The sequence below is a fragment of the Mixophyes fleayi genome, chromosome 8, assembly GCF_038048845.1.
Source record: "Mixophyes fleayi isolate aMixFle1 chromosome 8, aMixFle1.hap1, whole genome shotgun sequence".
NCBI classification, from domain to species: domain Eukaryota; kingdom Metazoa; phylum Chordata; class Amphibia; order Anura; family Limnodynastidae; genus Mixophyes; species Mixophyes fleayi.
The window spans coordinates 25,906,833-25,921,962 of record NC_134409.1 but is presented as its reverse complement, the minus strand read 5'-3'; the positions used below and the strand labels follow the sequence as shown (position 1 = coordinate 25,921,962).

At 38.9% G+C, this 15,130-nt stretch overlaps 1 protein-coding gene across 2 annotated transcripts in view; it reads left to right on the top strand.

Annotated features, from left to right (window-relative positions):
• The window catches only part of COP1 (COP1 E3 ubiquitin ligase), a 74,904-nt gene that overhangs the window by 20,276 nt on the left and 39,498 nt on the right, over positions 1-15,130 (top strand). For both annotated transcript variants that reach the window (XM_075182180.1, XM_075182182.1), the window contains 5 exons: positions 89-157; positions 4,083-4,142; positions 5,424-5,500; positions 8,555-8,612; positions 13,866-13,980. In XM_075182180.1, coding sequence (XP_075038281.1) covers positions 89-157; positions 4,083-4,142; positions 5,424-5,500; positions 8,555-8,612; positions 13,866-13,980 — 379 coding nt within the window. The remainder of the gene's footprint in view (positions 1-88; positions 158-4,082; positions 4,143-5,423; positions 5,501-8,554; positions 8,613-13,865; positions 13,981-15,130) is intronic.

Here is a 15,130-nt window from a genome sequence, read left to right as displayed (position 1 = left end):
TTCAGTGCTCTTTATATGATTATTGTGTATGTGCAGATCAGAGAAATCTTATTTGTAGAATAAACACTCTTCTTTTCTATCCCTGCAGGAGTCGCATGCTGCTCAACTTCAGATCCTCATGGAATTCTTGAAAGTCGCTCGACGGAATAAGAGAGAGGTGAGATGGGTTTAATGTTAAATGCAGACCTTTATTCCTGAGCTCTGTCTTATCAGAGACTGCTGTTTATGTATGTTACAGCTACCATCAATCCTTAGCTGGGCAGTCGTCCTTCTCCGTTTCATCTATAATTTAAAACATATACTGAAATAAGATTTGTTTTAAGTTTGGCAACAGTAGAGTACCAGGTGTATGAAGTAGGCAGTGTTCTGTAGGAACACAGGAGCTTACTGTTGAAGAAAAGAGGGCAACAGGGCAGTGCATATCCTGGTAGCACTTGTAATAGAATCCTAAATGCCAGAACAAAGGCCATTATTCTGATACAGGAACCACACATGCTTGAAAATGTCACAGCTTTTTATTGTTACATGGGACAACTGACCCCTTGCTGTGAATAGGACAAAATAGAAAATAACTTAGACTGTTAGAGCGCTAGAGATTGACTCTTATTTGAATTGTTCATTTTCAGGTGTTTGTATGTTTGTTTGTTTTTTAATGTATTTTATTTTCAGTTGCATTTGTACAATAAGAGAAATGATTATTTTCCTCCTCCTAGTCCAATTGACGTTAAGTTTATTATCCTTTTATATGGCACCGACATATTCTGCAGTGCTGTACATTCAGTTAACTTTTTAAACACATCAATCCCTACCCCAGTAGGGCTCAGTCTAAATTACCTGCCAGAGGCACACAAAAAAACAGACCCGGGCCTGTTGCCTTCTGAGTGGTGTGCGAACATGAGCACTTGGAGGAAAACCCACATACACAGGCAGTGCCCTAGTTGTAATGGAACCCAAGTCGCAGCAGTGCTAAAAACCACGCAACCTTCTCAAGCATTGTTTACTGTATTGTCATTTATAATGAAGGGGTTGTATCCTTATAGATGCCCTCCACATGCCACAAGAGTTTGACTAGTTGATGTTGGGTTTTTATAAGAATATGTAAACAATGAATTCCCATAAATGTTCTCATAGTTATTGCAAATTTTATAATCCACAAAATCAATACTTGCTATGGATTAGCTGTAGGAGAAATGGTTTAGAGCCCCTTTATGAAGTTAGTGAGAGACAGAACACACGTGGTGTTTGGGGGGTTTTCAGCGGTTGTTTGTGGACAGTTGAACAAGCAGGAACAAGGCAATGTGTAGATCTTAAGTTGGAAAAATATGCCTAAAAAGGCCATCTTTAATGAACATACAGGCTAATCGCATCCAGAAAATGAGATCACCTAATATAACAGACTTGTTTGTTTGGTATTTTGCAGAGGATTTGAGAAGTGAACTATAATTGTCATGTCGCCGTCCTCAGTATCAATACCTCTGGTGTTGATGGCTTTCAATTGGTCCACTGGTTTATTGACGAAGTTTGTGGTATTACTTTCTGATCGGGTCAAGTGATGCTAAACAGATGCTCGGTGTCTCTTGTCTCTGACAGAGTAACAGATTGTGCAACACCCTGCCTCGTCTCTCCAGGTTCTTCTGTCCCCCTTTTCAGCTTCATAGATTTCCTATGTTTTGGTCAAGAATAATTAAAAACAAATGACAGAGTTGAAATGATATTTATATTGGCAGGAAAATTGCCTAAAGAAACTCCCTCTACACCACTGAAGATAAACATTGTGCTGATGATATAACCTTCCTAAATGGAGCTCCTTGCTTTATTTATTTAAATTTCTTTTATACGTCCTTTTCCAAACTTTAGGGAAACAGTCTTGCGTCTGTCTGGGTTTCCAGATTTGGCTTTCAGTATGCTTATTCCTCTCTAGAAAGATAGGACTGCGTCCAGAATTTGTCCGTTTACTCATTTAACCCTTGGACCTCTATAGTTGTATTTCTTCCAAGAAAGCTAGAATGTACGCATGACGTGTGTTGGCCATGTTTACCGTGTTGTGGCCCAGAATTCCTTGTGCGTTCTAGTTACAAATGAGGTGAAAGGGGTTCCTGGGGTCGTGGAGAATAAACATCAGCTACATTTTGTTATGCGGTTCTGTTTCAGTATTCTAATTACTTTTACAAATTGTGTAATCGTCTGATTTGCTTTTATGCACTTTATTTACGGTTGTACGTCATGACTTTTAATTTTCATTTGCTATTTGATGTAGCACACTCATTTCTGAGCGGAGATGGACGAACGAAAGGGAACTGGAAAGCATAGGCTGTGTGGTGTTGGTGTGAGGACTGTCAATAATTGTTGACTGCAGTACCTCGCTAGAGAGGAGGATTAGTTGGTTAAAATATAATTTATAGGCCGCAGTGTAAACCTGGTGTGACACAGACTGAATGTTGTATCTTGGCTCCGATCTTTTGACATCTTCCAAAATGATAAACGGCTTGAGGGTGACCGAAATCTTCACCCTGCATATGGAGTGAAAAGTATATACTATGTTATGCGTATAGTAGAAGAACTTAAGTCATTAGGCTTCCTTACAAGGAAAACTTCTATCTTCTCCTTTCTTTACTGTTTGGTCACCTTATGTTCATCTCTGGATCCGATGTAGAAGTGGAGATACCAGATACAATTCAAATGGTTCTGAACAGGGAGGAGTATCTGATGAACGAGACACCTGATTGGATTACTGTTTTGAGATAATAGGGGCACTATGAGGTTCCCAATAATATTATTAAAATTACTTAATGCTTTATTTCATTATTTAAAAACTTTTATATTTTATTTCCACAATATTTTTACTGCAATTCATAAGCGAAATGTAAAAATATAGAGAAGTTGTGTAAAGAAAAATCAGATGATGAATTGAACATTGTAAGTTTCCCCCGGTCCGGTGAAAGATGTTGCACGCTGGATGATGGCTGTTTGAAATATATGCACCAGCTGCACTCTTCTAGCATCTGCAGCCATGAGAAAGTGGCATCTTCTGTCAATGTTAGAGCCATTGTGAATCACTGTGCCCCCACTGATAAAATACAGTACCATACTGAACATGTATTAAGCGTTCCAAATTAAATAGTGTACTTGAGTGTAATATTGAGTGATATGTAGCAATCAACGTAAAGGTTTCTGTTTCTCTGAACTAGCAGAGTACCGGGAGGGAGGGTAGAGGGCTGACGTGTTTTTTGGGTGGCGGGGAGTTTGACAAATTTTAATAGTAATAAAGAGAATCTGTCATCGGGTTCTACAAGGTCTCTTATATCTTGAAGACCATTTTCGCCTTGGAGAGAGCATTTCATACAGCAACCTGTTCCTTGGGCGGGTTCCCTCCATATCGGAGAGCTGTGAGGCCTGGAGGAAATTGGCCCACAGATAGCAGTCGGCATATGCTACACTTTATATACTATCAGCTGAGGGTATCTATATCCTTGATGGACAACCTCATGCACTTCAGGGGCTGCATGGGCAGCCCTCCAACCTTCAGTAGGGCCGCACATAGCCCTTAATCTCGGTAAGAAGTTCAAAGAATACATTTAATCATAGAAAGAGACCACTATCTGAAATAACATATCGGCAGGTATTTAAACAAGTGTTACAGGGTATAACATACATGTATGACAATAAAGCAGTAAAGAGCTTGGGCCTCAGGTGAAATCTCAGAGGGCCGTATATGATACTAGGGGCTGCCTCTTGTGCTTCACTGTATAATTCTGGGGGAATAAGTAGACAGAGTATAAAGTCCTAGTGGAACCTGATAACAGGTTGTCTTTAATAAATACAAATATGCCTGATAGTAAGTGCTCTGTGCTGTATAACCTATTTTTTTTAATATGCTTTTTAGGTTTATTGAAAATGAAGGTAAAATGACCTGTAAGTAGGGTATTGATAAAATACTATGATTGGATTCTGGTCTCTTGCTCACCTTATCTCATACAAGACTCTCGTCTATCTTATGTTCCCTGTAAATTTGTGAATAACGAGAAACAAGTCTATAAAGCGCTTGTTTAATGTCGTCTCTTCCTTTTCTCCTGACGCCCCAGCAATTGGAGCAGATCCAGAAAGAGCTGAGTGTGGTGGAGGAAGACATAAAGCGCGTAGAGGTGAGAGGCTTGTTTAAAGTTGTCTGCTGCTGGATGCTCTTCGCATACTCTCCACTGGGGATGGGTCACACAGCTCTATATCATTCATTAACCAGAGTCTCTTCCCGTCCTTGCAGCTGAAATATAAAATTATTTTTATTTTTTGTTTTGTTATTTTAGTTGTTTCTTTTTAAAGCATTTAACCTTTTGACAAGAACCATAGTTTCTGAGGGCAACTTGATCTCAAGTGTTTTTCCCCAGTTATTTTGCATCTGTCTCCAGAGTGGAGGCAGACATGTTGTGGCCTGAATATCAACCAATTCATTAGGTAGTCCTGAGTAATGATGTAGTAGTGACATCAAGTGAGTTATGTCACTAGTCATTATTTGTATATGGGCGTAAGATGACCAGCACTCCCAGTCAATATCTGACCAGCATTAATGAAATGTTGATTGGTTTGGGTGATAAGCGTGGTCTGACGCTGTGTGGTTATCAGACTTTTGCCCACACACAAGGAGGAGTATGGGCCAAACAGCTGGCTCTGTCTAACTTGGCCATACACCTAGCTTGTAATATTGCATACATATGGTCACTTGATGCTTGCACCTACAGCCAGATTATGCTGTTAATGTTCAGCGTAAAATTGCTGATATCTATGATAGTTATTGTGTGGGATAATGTAATCGCTTTGTGTTTTATATGGATGGTAAAATTGGCAGGGGAGTTTTGCGACCATGTAAAAGCATCGGGCTGTTGGCCACAGGGTCAGAGGAAATTTCTAATAGCCGTAATGTTTGGTAATGGGCACTAAAATGATGATGGAACTCACTGGTGATAAAGAATATTTACAGGCGTTTATACTATTTATAGTTATATACAAATGTCAACCATTTAAAATCTTGTCGTTGTGTGAGAACTCCCAGCTCATTACTTTTTTTAATTTGGTTAAACTTGATTTTTAGACTTTGACTCTTTAAGGACACAGTGTTTACTAAGAAATCTTTTAGAAAATGGCCCAACATGATACATAGCAGAAGTAATGTTTTAGGCAACATGGCTACTTGTCTACAAATATTTATCTGTTTATTTACAGTTTAAAGAACAGCTGCAATTTATAGATAGATTAAAAAAAACAACAAAACAAATAAAAACAAAACTAATTCAAATATTTACAATAAAGAAAAATAAAACAATTGAATGTAACAATCCTGAAGTGTAGGTATTAGAAGTTCTTGAGACCATTGATTGATTGTATGTTACGAAACATAAAATGTAGAATGAGTTTGCCTTTGTCTGTTGTAGGAGATGAGTGGTCTATACTCCCCACGCAGTGAAGATAGCACTGTGCCGCAGTTTGAGGCCCCCTCCCCATCACACAGGTAGGAATTCATGTGTGTGAACATCATTAAATGTACGTTCCTTGGTATCCAATTGTAAGAATTGCCGTCATTCTATTGAATCCATTCTTTGATGTATTATGATTCCATTAAACATTTTTCATAAAAAGTACCTTTGCGGTGCTTACTATTTGAAGAACAAGTGAGTGGAAGTCCCTTTCAACCTTTGGCTTTTTATGGTGGTTAAATAATGACAGCGCACATTTTTATATCAATCTTTTATTGTTGCTTAGTTGGGTATTCGCAGTGTTGCAGTAGGCAGGGATGGAACACCCAGCAGCCAATCGGTTCATTGGAATGCTCACAGCCGCACAGTATTTCATGAGATGAGTGCACTCCCCTTGTGGGAGACAGGGACATGTTATGGCTGCATGGGACAGGGCTGTGTCATGATATGATGGTAATAGAGGAAAGAATGAAGCTACAGATTGTGAACTATATAGTGAAAGGAGAGGATCTCAACAGCAGAGAGTAGTGATTAAGGCTCAGGTCTAATTGATGCTGTACGATTGTGGTGTCTAATGCCCCTCTGTATGAAATGCTCATACAAAATGAATGTAACTAGTGTGAACTTGTAATCACCAACTTCTCAGAGCCAGGAACTTGTTTGGAAAGAGCTAGGGTTTATAATCACCAACTGCCAGGATCTAGCGCAGGGCCTATAATCACTAACTGCATGGAGCCAGAATCTAGCGCAGGACCTGTATCCATAAACATGTGTCCTCATCAACAGCTAAAGTTATTCCTCTACCTTAAATATTAATGTCCCACATGCCTCTTACATTGTAAGCTCATGTCATTGTATTTGATCTGTTTGTATCATCTACTCAGTGCACAGTGCTGTGTAATATGCTGGAGCTTTATAATTAATATAAACGTTATATACTCGCATTGGGAGTGAGCTGCTTCATAATGAATATTTAAAAAAGAGAAAAGTTGAATGTTACACATCAGGAAAGAAATGTATAATTAAAGATGAATTCAGATTATTTTAGGCAAATATATCATAAGCATTGCTTCAGTGATAAATACCAATGAGTAATTATCTAGGAACCCCACTATCGTTTCATTCAACCAACTTTCACAAATGAACAACAGTCAAGGCTAGCCTGACTCTGAGCGTACACTCTGAACACCAGCAATTCAATTTAGAATGAAGGCTCGTCTGTAGCAAAAGCTATCATTGTAGCTGTGAATGAAGTGTCTGCAGTATAATAATTATCATGTAGCAGGAGTATTGCTAGGCTGTGGAAGTTGAAGTAGCTTCTGTGACATATTAAATTCTCTCCACTCCAACATACAGCTGAAGTCTATATCCATGGCAGCTGGCGCTGTACTTGTTCTGTACTGGTATTGGTGAGAATTTGCTATACTCTGAAATACTCCCACTACATGGGTAGCGCATGACTTTACTTTGTTAATGAACTATTTGTAGTGTTCACGTACTGTGAGTGGGTTTTCTATTTGCTGCATGCTAACCTTTATTGTAAACATAATAATCGACATTATTTGTTTATAATTTATTTGTAATACGAGGTAGCAATTAACTTTTTTCTTCCTTTTAGGATTTGTATGCTTTTGAGTCATAACTCGTGAGATAGTTTTCTATATTTTAAAATATATAGTTGGTGATTAGAGGTGGTTTTTATGGAGTTTTTTTTTCTGGTAATAGTTTAACCAGCATTTCACATCAGATAACCACTTCTCAATTTCTCGAATTTAGTCCGGATCTCTGGAGAATAAATGTTTGTCGTTAGAATAGGGATTTAACCGGTGTGTAAAAAATCCTCAACTCTGGAAACTTAGCTGTTCATCTTTATCACTTGCTGGATCAACTTAAGCAATCGCTGGCATTTCTGCTGTAACTGAACCACATCTTTCATTCTGCTTTGTTGCTGCCTTCATCAGTCTAGCTGTGGCTGAGCTGGAATGTTTGGCTACGCATCATGGGAGGTGAAGCTCACCTGTAATGCTGAAGGTGACTCTTCTCTTTTGACACAGATGAAATCATTTGTAATAACGCTTAAATCAATGCGGGAAGATGCATTCTGACAGTAGAATAATTTGTTCCTCCTGATCCCCCTTATGTGTGCAGAACAGCGAGCTTCTGCCAGAGAAATTAAGGTGTCAAGTATTAAATCAATCTGTTTAAATACCCTGTGTTCTGTCTATATGTTACCGGTCATAAAAGCAGAATTGCTTCTCCAGCATGTGTGTGTCCAAACCTGACGGAACATATTTCTGAAAGGTGCTCTTGCTGTGATTTAACCTCCCAAGATGCAGTTTTTTTATAAATGGCATTTGCTGGCATGTCTGTAAATAAGTAGGCATTTGTGCATTTCTGTTTCTCACTGCCGTGGGAAAGCTATTTTTCATAGTAGAGAGCAGTGGTACTTTAAAGGAAGATGCGACTGTCATTTATCTGCTGTTAGATCTTTCATCATTTTTATTTATTTATTTTTTTATTCTCCTGCTTTCTTCCTTTGGTTTGTTATTTGCAATTGCCTCCTCTGTACCTAGCAATCTCTTTATCTATTTAGTTTAGACCCAGAGGCCAGCCAATATGTACCTGTGACCCACACAGATTTAAAATGAAGCCGCTGCTCCCTGCTCTCTTACATGTTTAGTTTAATGAAGCTGTCTGTGTTGGTTTTTTTTTTTTTTTTTTTTTTTTTTTAATCTTCTCCCATAATGTGCAAGCGGTCTTCAGCTGCAATCTCTGTGACTCCTGTCATTACATAGAGGCGTTGGAAGGCTTTCCAGGTAGCGGTGTGAATAGCACACACAGGAAGTAGGATTATAGGACCTGCTCTGTCTGTGTAAGCCAATTGCATTACAATCGCTAGCGTTTCCGGGCCAGGACAGAGAGCCACAATTATGAGATGACTGCAAGGATTGCAAGTAGAACTTTAAATAATATAAAAAAAGAAAATCCACAGAGAATCCCTTCAAAGCCTTAGTGTTTGCAACAAATTGTTTATTGCCCTATACTTGTGTGCCCAAGTAGTAATCATGTGTTTTGTTTTTCCTTTACAGTAGCATAATCGACTCAACGGAGTACAGCCAACCACCTGGCTTCAGTGGGAACTCCCAAGTGAGTTTTATTGCCGTGGTTCGTATTAAACAGTCACACAGAAACACTGTAGGTGTTGAAAGCATTTACTGTGATGCTTCCTTCTGAATACAGTTTATTATTTTATTCCCTCATTATTTTTCAAAATATTGGCTACTGGTTTTGTTTTTGTGTTTGTTTGTTTGTTTTTTTTGTTGTTTTTTTTTTTGTTAGGCTGGCTATTTGACTGGTCGTAGGCAGACATTTGTAGCAAGAGGTTGCTGCTAAATATAAATTGTATAGGAAAGTTAGTAGGAGATGTAAAAAGTACTATTAATGTAGTTATACTGCAGGAAATTAAATAATACTGGAAATAATAAAGTAAACATTGCTTCCAAGCAGTCCACTGTCCTATCTGCTTAAAAATGGGAAATATATGCAGTTTATTCACAACAATTTAAAGCTAACCAAACACACCTATATCTGCCAATTTGGTAAGAATTAGCCCAGCATGGATAGTAAGCTCGACTAGACGAACAAAGCTCAGTGCAGCCTTGTCTGATGCGGTTCTTAGTCCGGTTATGGAATGATCTATATTTTTTTCATTATTTTTTTTTCATTATTTTTACAATGAATTTATTGTAATACGCAAATATCAAATCTGGTAAAGCTTGAAATTTAAAGTGTATTATAGTTCATTTGTTGGCATTTTTAAATATGGATAATATATAATCAAAATTTATATCTATCCTCCAATGTTTATCAGAAAAGTCTTGACGTAAATGTCCCGTTACTGACACACCTGGTTCTGACACACTGGTCGGGACTCAGGTTTGTGGCAGATCTGCCACATTTGTGGAATTTGATCACATTCATTGAAAAGGATCACCCAAATACGTCCGACTGAAGATCACATGCACAGACATGAATCATTTTGAGATGCTAGACAGAACTGTTCTTTGCAAATGTGAAATGATCCAAATTAGTAAATAAAGCATTCTGTCTCCTTCACTTCCCTGGAAATGACACTACTCACTATGCTTAGAGATTCATTCAGGGATGGTGAAAGATGGTTTTGGTTTTTTTGTGGTATTACTTCCAGCAGCCTGCAGGTGGCAATGCTGTTTAATGAAAAGGTTTAATTTAAACAGGGGTGTTGAAACATTCTTTGCATTTTTGCATAGCCCTGTGAGCGGACTACTTACTAATCAAAATACAGAATGGAGAACACACCTACACCATAGAAATGACCATGCCAATAATAGGTCACTAAATTTGATGGGGCTTGTAAAAACAAACATTTGTACATTTAATGAGAAGAGGATGACATCGGGGCTTGACAAATCCCAGGAGCTGGGTAGCCAGTACACCTAAAACATTACTAGTGGTGCTTATCCTTTTCTACTGATGCTCATCTTTCTCTAGTCCTTCTGGCTCTCAGATTGGACTGATTGGCTCTTGAATTCTTTATTGTGTTTTTTTAACCCTACATTGAACTTGCATAAAAACCATTAAAAGCAATTTAAGACAAGGGGACACCCGAATAATAACTGTATAATATGACAGTGTACACTATCCAATAATTACTTTTCTGAAATACGTTTTGTGACCAATAGTTGGATATCCAAAATGTGCACTTAGAAATCCTCTTGGTTGCAAAGTGAACTCTGTTGAATGTTTGGATCAACCAATTCCATTCAATGTTGCAGTTTGTGACTGAATGTTACCCATAGCCCCTTGTAGTGGGCTTTACTCGGCAGGGAAGCCAGCACCAAGCTGGAGAAACTTAAAAGCTATACCAGTTTTGCTTCAATGGAACTATGTATATGGAGAATGTGTGGAGTTCCTTCCTTCACGCACAAAGGTGTTTGTGTAACTGCTCCATTGTAGAACTGATTTCTGTAAAGTAATCTAGTTTAAGAGATTGTCTGAGGACAGGTCTGTTTTATAATGATTCTTGATTATAGTACAAGTCATATAGTTCTGACATCCCAACTTTCTTAAATTTTAAACTTTTTTCGCTTTCCCTATTATTCTTGGCTGGTTATATCTATGGAAAGGTTAGCTGCCACCAAACATTACAACACCCCCATTGTGTAAATATATTTTATTTATATTTGTGTTTCGTAATTAGATTCATGGGACTTCATTGTTAGCAATACTGTCCTGGCCCTTGCCAAATGTAAAGCGTACATATCTTTGAGATCGAGTCAGACCTTTTACTAAGCCTGTAACACACTGAGCAATTCTGCTGCTCAGTGTAAGCAACAGTGTGGCCACATACACACGTAGGTGGCCCGATAGGGTGAATAAATTGATTTGATTGGAATATCATCAGAGGTGGTTATTTGTGAAGCCGCACATGCTGCATTATCTAACCTATATCAGATATCGTTGCCGATATTACATCCCTTGTAGCCACAGCTTGTGTCTTCCTTGCACTAGACTAGTGTTTCCCAAATCCAGTTCTCAGGGAGCAATAACACTGTAGGTTTTCCAGGTCACAAGTGAGGTAATTAGTACCACATGTGGATCTGTTACAATGTGTCAGTCAGTAATGAATACACCTGCGCTCAACATGGAGATATGGAAAACCTGCACTGTTAGGACTCCTTGAGGGCTGGATTTGGGAATCGCTGCACTAGATAAGTACAAGTTTTCACGTTGGTAAATCACCAATGTATCTTAAAGGAAAACTCCAGGCAAATACTTTTGTCTACAAGCGGATGATATAATAGCACCACGGATGTCTACAGTTCAGTAGCTGTTGGCCACCAGCAGTGTCGATAATGGCAGTTTCCTGGGTGAATTGAACCTGGACAGTAAGCTTTTATCCGTACTAGTGCGTGGTGGGTTTATCATGACACTTTGCTTCTATTTACCTAGTGGTATCTGGTAGTTCCCTGATTTATTTGTTTGAGATATTCATTGGGAAAACATCATAAAAGTTGGTGTATAGTTTGGATGCTCCTTGTGCTCCCTTGAATGTAGGAAGCTTTTATTAGGTGAATGTTTATGGCCCGCAATCGCATCCAGCTTCATCTTTTGGAAAGGACCACGTACTATTCAGTGCCATGCAGCAAACATTTATGATTTTATTAAAGTCAGTTGAAACTCTTTACAACTGCCAGTCAACACTTTGGACACAAGCATTAGAATGATGTTGACCTTGTGAGCAAACAATGAAATGCCACCCAGAACGCACGGATCACAATGTGTAGTCAAAGTGCACCAAATGCATCTCACACATTCCAATGCGTTCTGTTTAGATATAGTGATGCCAATATGCTCGTATCCCAAATGTAGTCTTTCCTCCTTAAAAAGGCAGAAAATGTATCCTTGTTTGAAGATGATCTATTCAGCTAGATAATAGGAATTTAAAAAAGTGAATAAACATGTCCGTTAAGGTGAAATTGGATGAGTGCTCTTTTGCTTCCAAATGAATCCAGCCTTTAAAGTGCACAGGTTTTACAAAAAAAGCTGATCTCTGTCAAAGAGCTGGAAAATGTGGTTCAACACTCGCTGAACGGTACAAAATGACATTTTGAAAGCATTTCTTATGATACCTCCTTTGATTTGTGTTTTTCCCATGTCTTGGCTTATTGGACCAGGGATGGCTGACTGCTCTGATTCAGTAATTGTAATACTTGTAGCTAAAATGAGTTTCAGACAATGAGGCCATAAATGGTATCATTTTTTGCTTTGCACCCAACTGAATCCTCAGCCAGGCATATCTTCGCTCTTTGATTGAGTAACACAATTTCTGTTGTCATTAAAATGGCTTATTGGCTTATTTCTCAAATAATTGCTGTGCTGGCCGGGTGCCTCTGAACATAGACATATGTTACATGACATGCATGGGAATTGTGAGAGTTTGCAGTGGGCTATTCTCTCCCAGTGATTACATAGGAATAGGTGGTGGGGATTATACCGGACAGCTTATGGGGTATTGATGAGAACAGACGAGTGAGCTCCCTACCTGTTGCCTACAAACAGTGGAGGCAGCCATTGTGTTCGCAGAGTTGATGCTAATGAGAATGCGGCTGTACAGCGTACCAGGAGCCACCACTGGGGTATAAGGCAGGAATAAGAGTGGCTCGTGGCGCTGTCTTGCCACTGGTTGATGGGCTGAATTCTAATTGGCTAGAAGCAGACACTTTCTGATTGGAGTTTGTAGGTGATGTGTACTATTTGTTACTTTGGATGGGTTGTGACTCTTAAACGACTGGGTGGGTTGAAGGACTCTTCAATCCTGTTAACAACACTAGTATTTAAAATCTGTGTCTTGGATACAAGTGCAGAGAAACAAAACAATGGGGCAGATTTAATTATTGGGAAGTCCCATTGGAGCCTCGCGTGATGTGCCCATTTCCTGGTGTTACGGTACACAAAACATTGCTCATTTTTGCTTGCACCTCTGAGTTGCCCAAAAACAAAAAAAAGGCTCTAGTGGGACTTTGAAACATTATGGAGGATTCAATTCAGTGCAAAGTTCTGATCTGCTTGACAAGCTCTACATGTGTGAAGGTGCGTAGAAATAAGGCGACATTCTACAAGTCCTAATGTTCACCACCACTAGAAGGTTGCCGTTATATTTGTCTATTGGTTTAGTTTTTAATTGGACACTCTATCCCCACACACACACACACACACACACACACACACACACACACACCACGTCCCAGTTTCCCCTGAATATTACACCAGTCGGGCTCTAGGACCCCCATTGTTTGTACTACTACACTGTATAAAGTTGTAAAATAACTGTCTGAAGGGCTCAGGATCGGACGCCCTGGTATGAAACATCCAAGGAAGAGCAGTTTACCATCTACACCAGTGCATCGCAGTCTGCTCTTTTAAGCAGCCTTATTGTAGGTTCTACCCTCAGTATTAGTGAGCACGGGGGATAGCTGCTTTGAGTAAATGGCAAAGGTTCCAGGGTCGGGAATGATGTCGCCGGTCTGGGCAGGGAAGTCAGTGAACATCCTCCGAAAGTTGAATAAAAACCAGTTTAACTTTACTAAAGTACAGGTGGTGTATCGTATACTACAGATTATTCTATTGTGTACAATATATAGTAATGTACAGCTACAGAATGTTGTTGTTTTTTTTTTTTTTTATCTAATATCTTGTTCATTTACATTTGTGTGGGTGTTTTTTTTGGGGGGGGGGTGTATTTTGTTCTGTTTTTAGTTTGGCTTAATATACAGTTAACACTGCAGCGGTAACTGAAAGAGTGTCTGTGTTATGGAATTTGTAGTGTTTGTGTCTAATTTCTCCTGCTCTTCCATTCAGACAAAAAAGCAACCCTGGTATAACAGCACGCTGGCATCCCGTCGGAAACGCCTCACGGCACATTTTGAAGACTTGGAACAATGCTACTTCTCCACAAGAATGGCCCGGGTGTCAGGTAGGAGCACGGCCAATATTCTTTGTATGTGGCTATACTTCCCAAGACACTCACAGCAAAGCAACGGCTAACTCAGTCTGCCAAATACATTTAGTGCAGCCTTTGCCCTGTTCCCATATTGATCTTTCTCAGACAAGATGCTTAAAGTGGGATTATCACATAAAATTAACTTTGGCAGAATAAAAATTCATTAAAGTACATATACTGTTAATTTACTGATCTTTCTCATCCTGCTCCTGGTTTTAAATGCTTTATGTGAAGGTTTATCTTGCATATTGCTGATGAAATATACTGCTCAGTGATAAGTTACTGATATCTCCTGTGACTTCACAAACGTTTATTTTCTATTCCTTTTTGCAAAAGAGATTTCTGTATTTCGTGATATTTATTGATGGGCCTTGTGTGTTTGCGACAGGTGCATTCCACTTTTACAGTGTATTATAGTGTAGTACGCTTTTCATAGATAAACTAATAGGGAACAAAAAGCTTTTTCACAAAATAGCAATATTGTTCTTTTATAAATCCTATTCAGCAATGACATCAAGGTTATCTTTGCTGTAATAACATACTCAAGTTCAGTTTTTAAAAATGTTGTGCAATTTATTACAATTATATATACATCGTGCTTGTAGGTCCTCCGTTTTTGTCCTTTTATAGAGCACAAACACGTTTTGCAGCATTCTAGAACACAGACTAAACAAGGTTACAGTTGAAGCAATAGAGCAGTGTTTTTCAACTCCAGTCCTCAGGACCCCTAACAGTGCAGGTTTTCCATATCTCCTTGCTTAAGCACAGGTGTATTCATTACTGACTGACACATTCTAACAGATCCCTTGTCACCTGGAAAGCATGCACTCTTAGGGGTCCTGAGGACTGGAGTTGAGAAACACTACAATAGAGGAACGTTTGTACTGTGGTGATGGAGTTTGAGAGATCCTGGCTCACTAGAGCATTCAGGCTTTGAAATTGAGACGACATGTAAAGTTTTGGAGAGCAGTTCATTAAACATCTATTATATAGAGTTCCCTTTTGTTTAAGTGTCCCATTGTACAGGCTTGTATCTAAGTGCTGATGAGCTTTTTGAAAAAAAAATAAAAAATATCATACTTTCACATAGCCTACAGGAGTCACTATTGTTGGCTATCAGCAG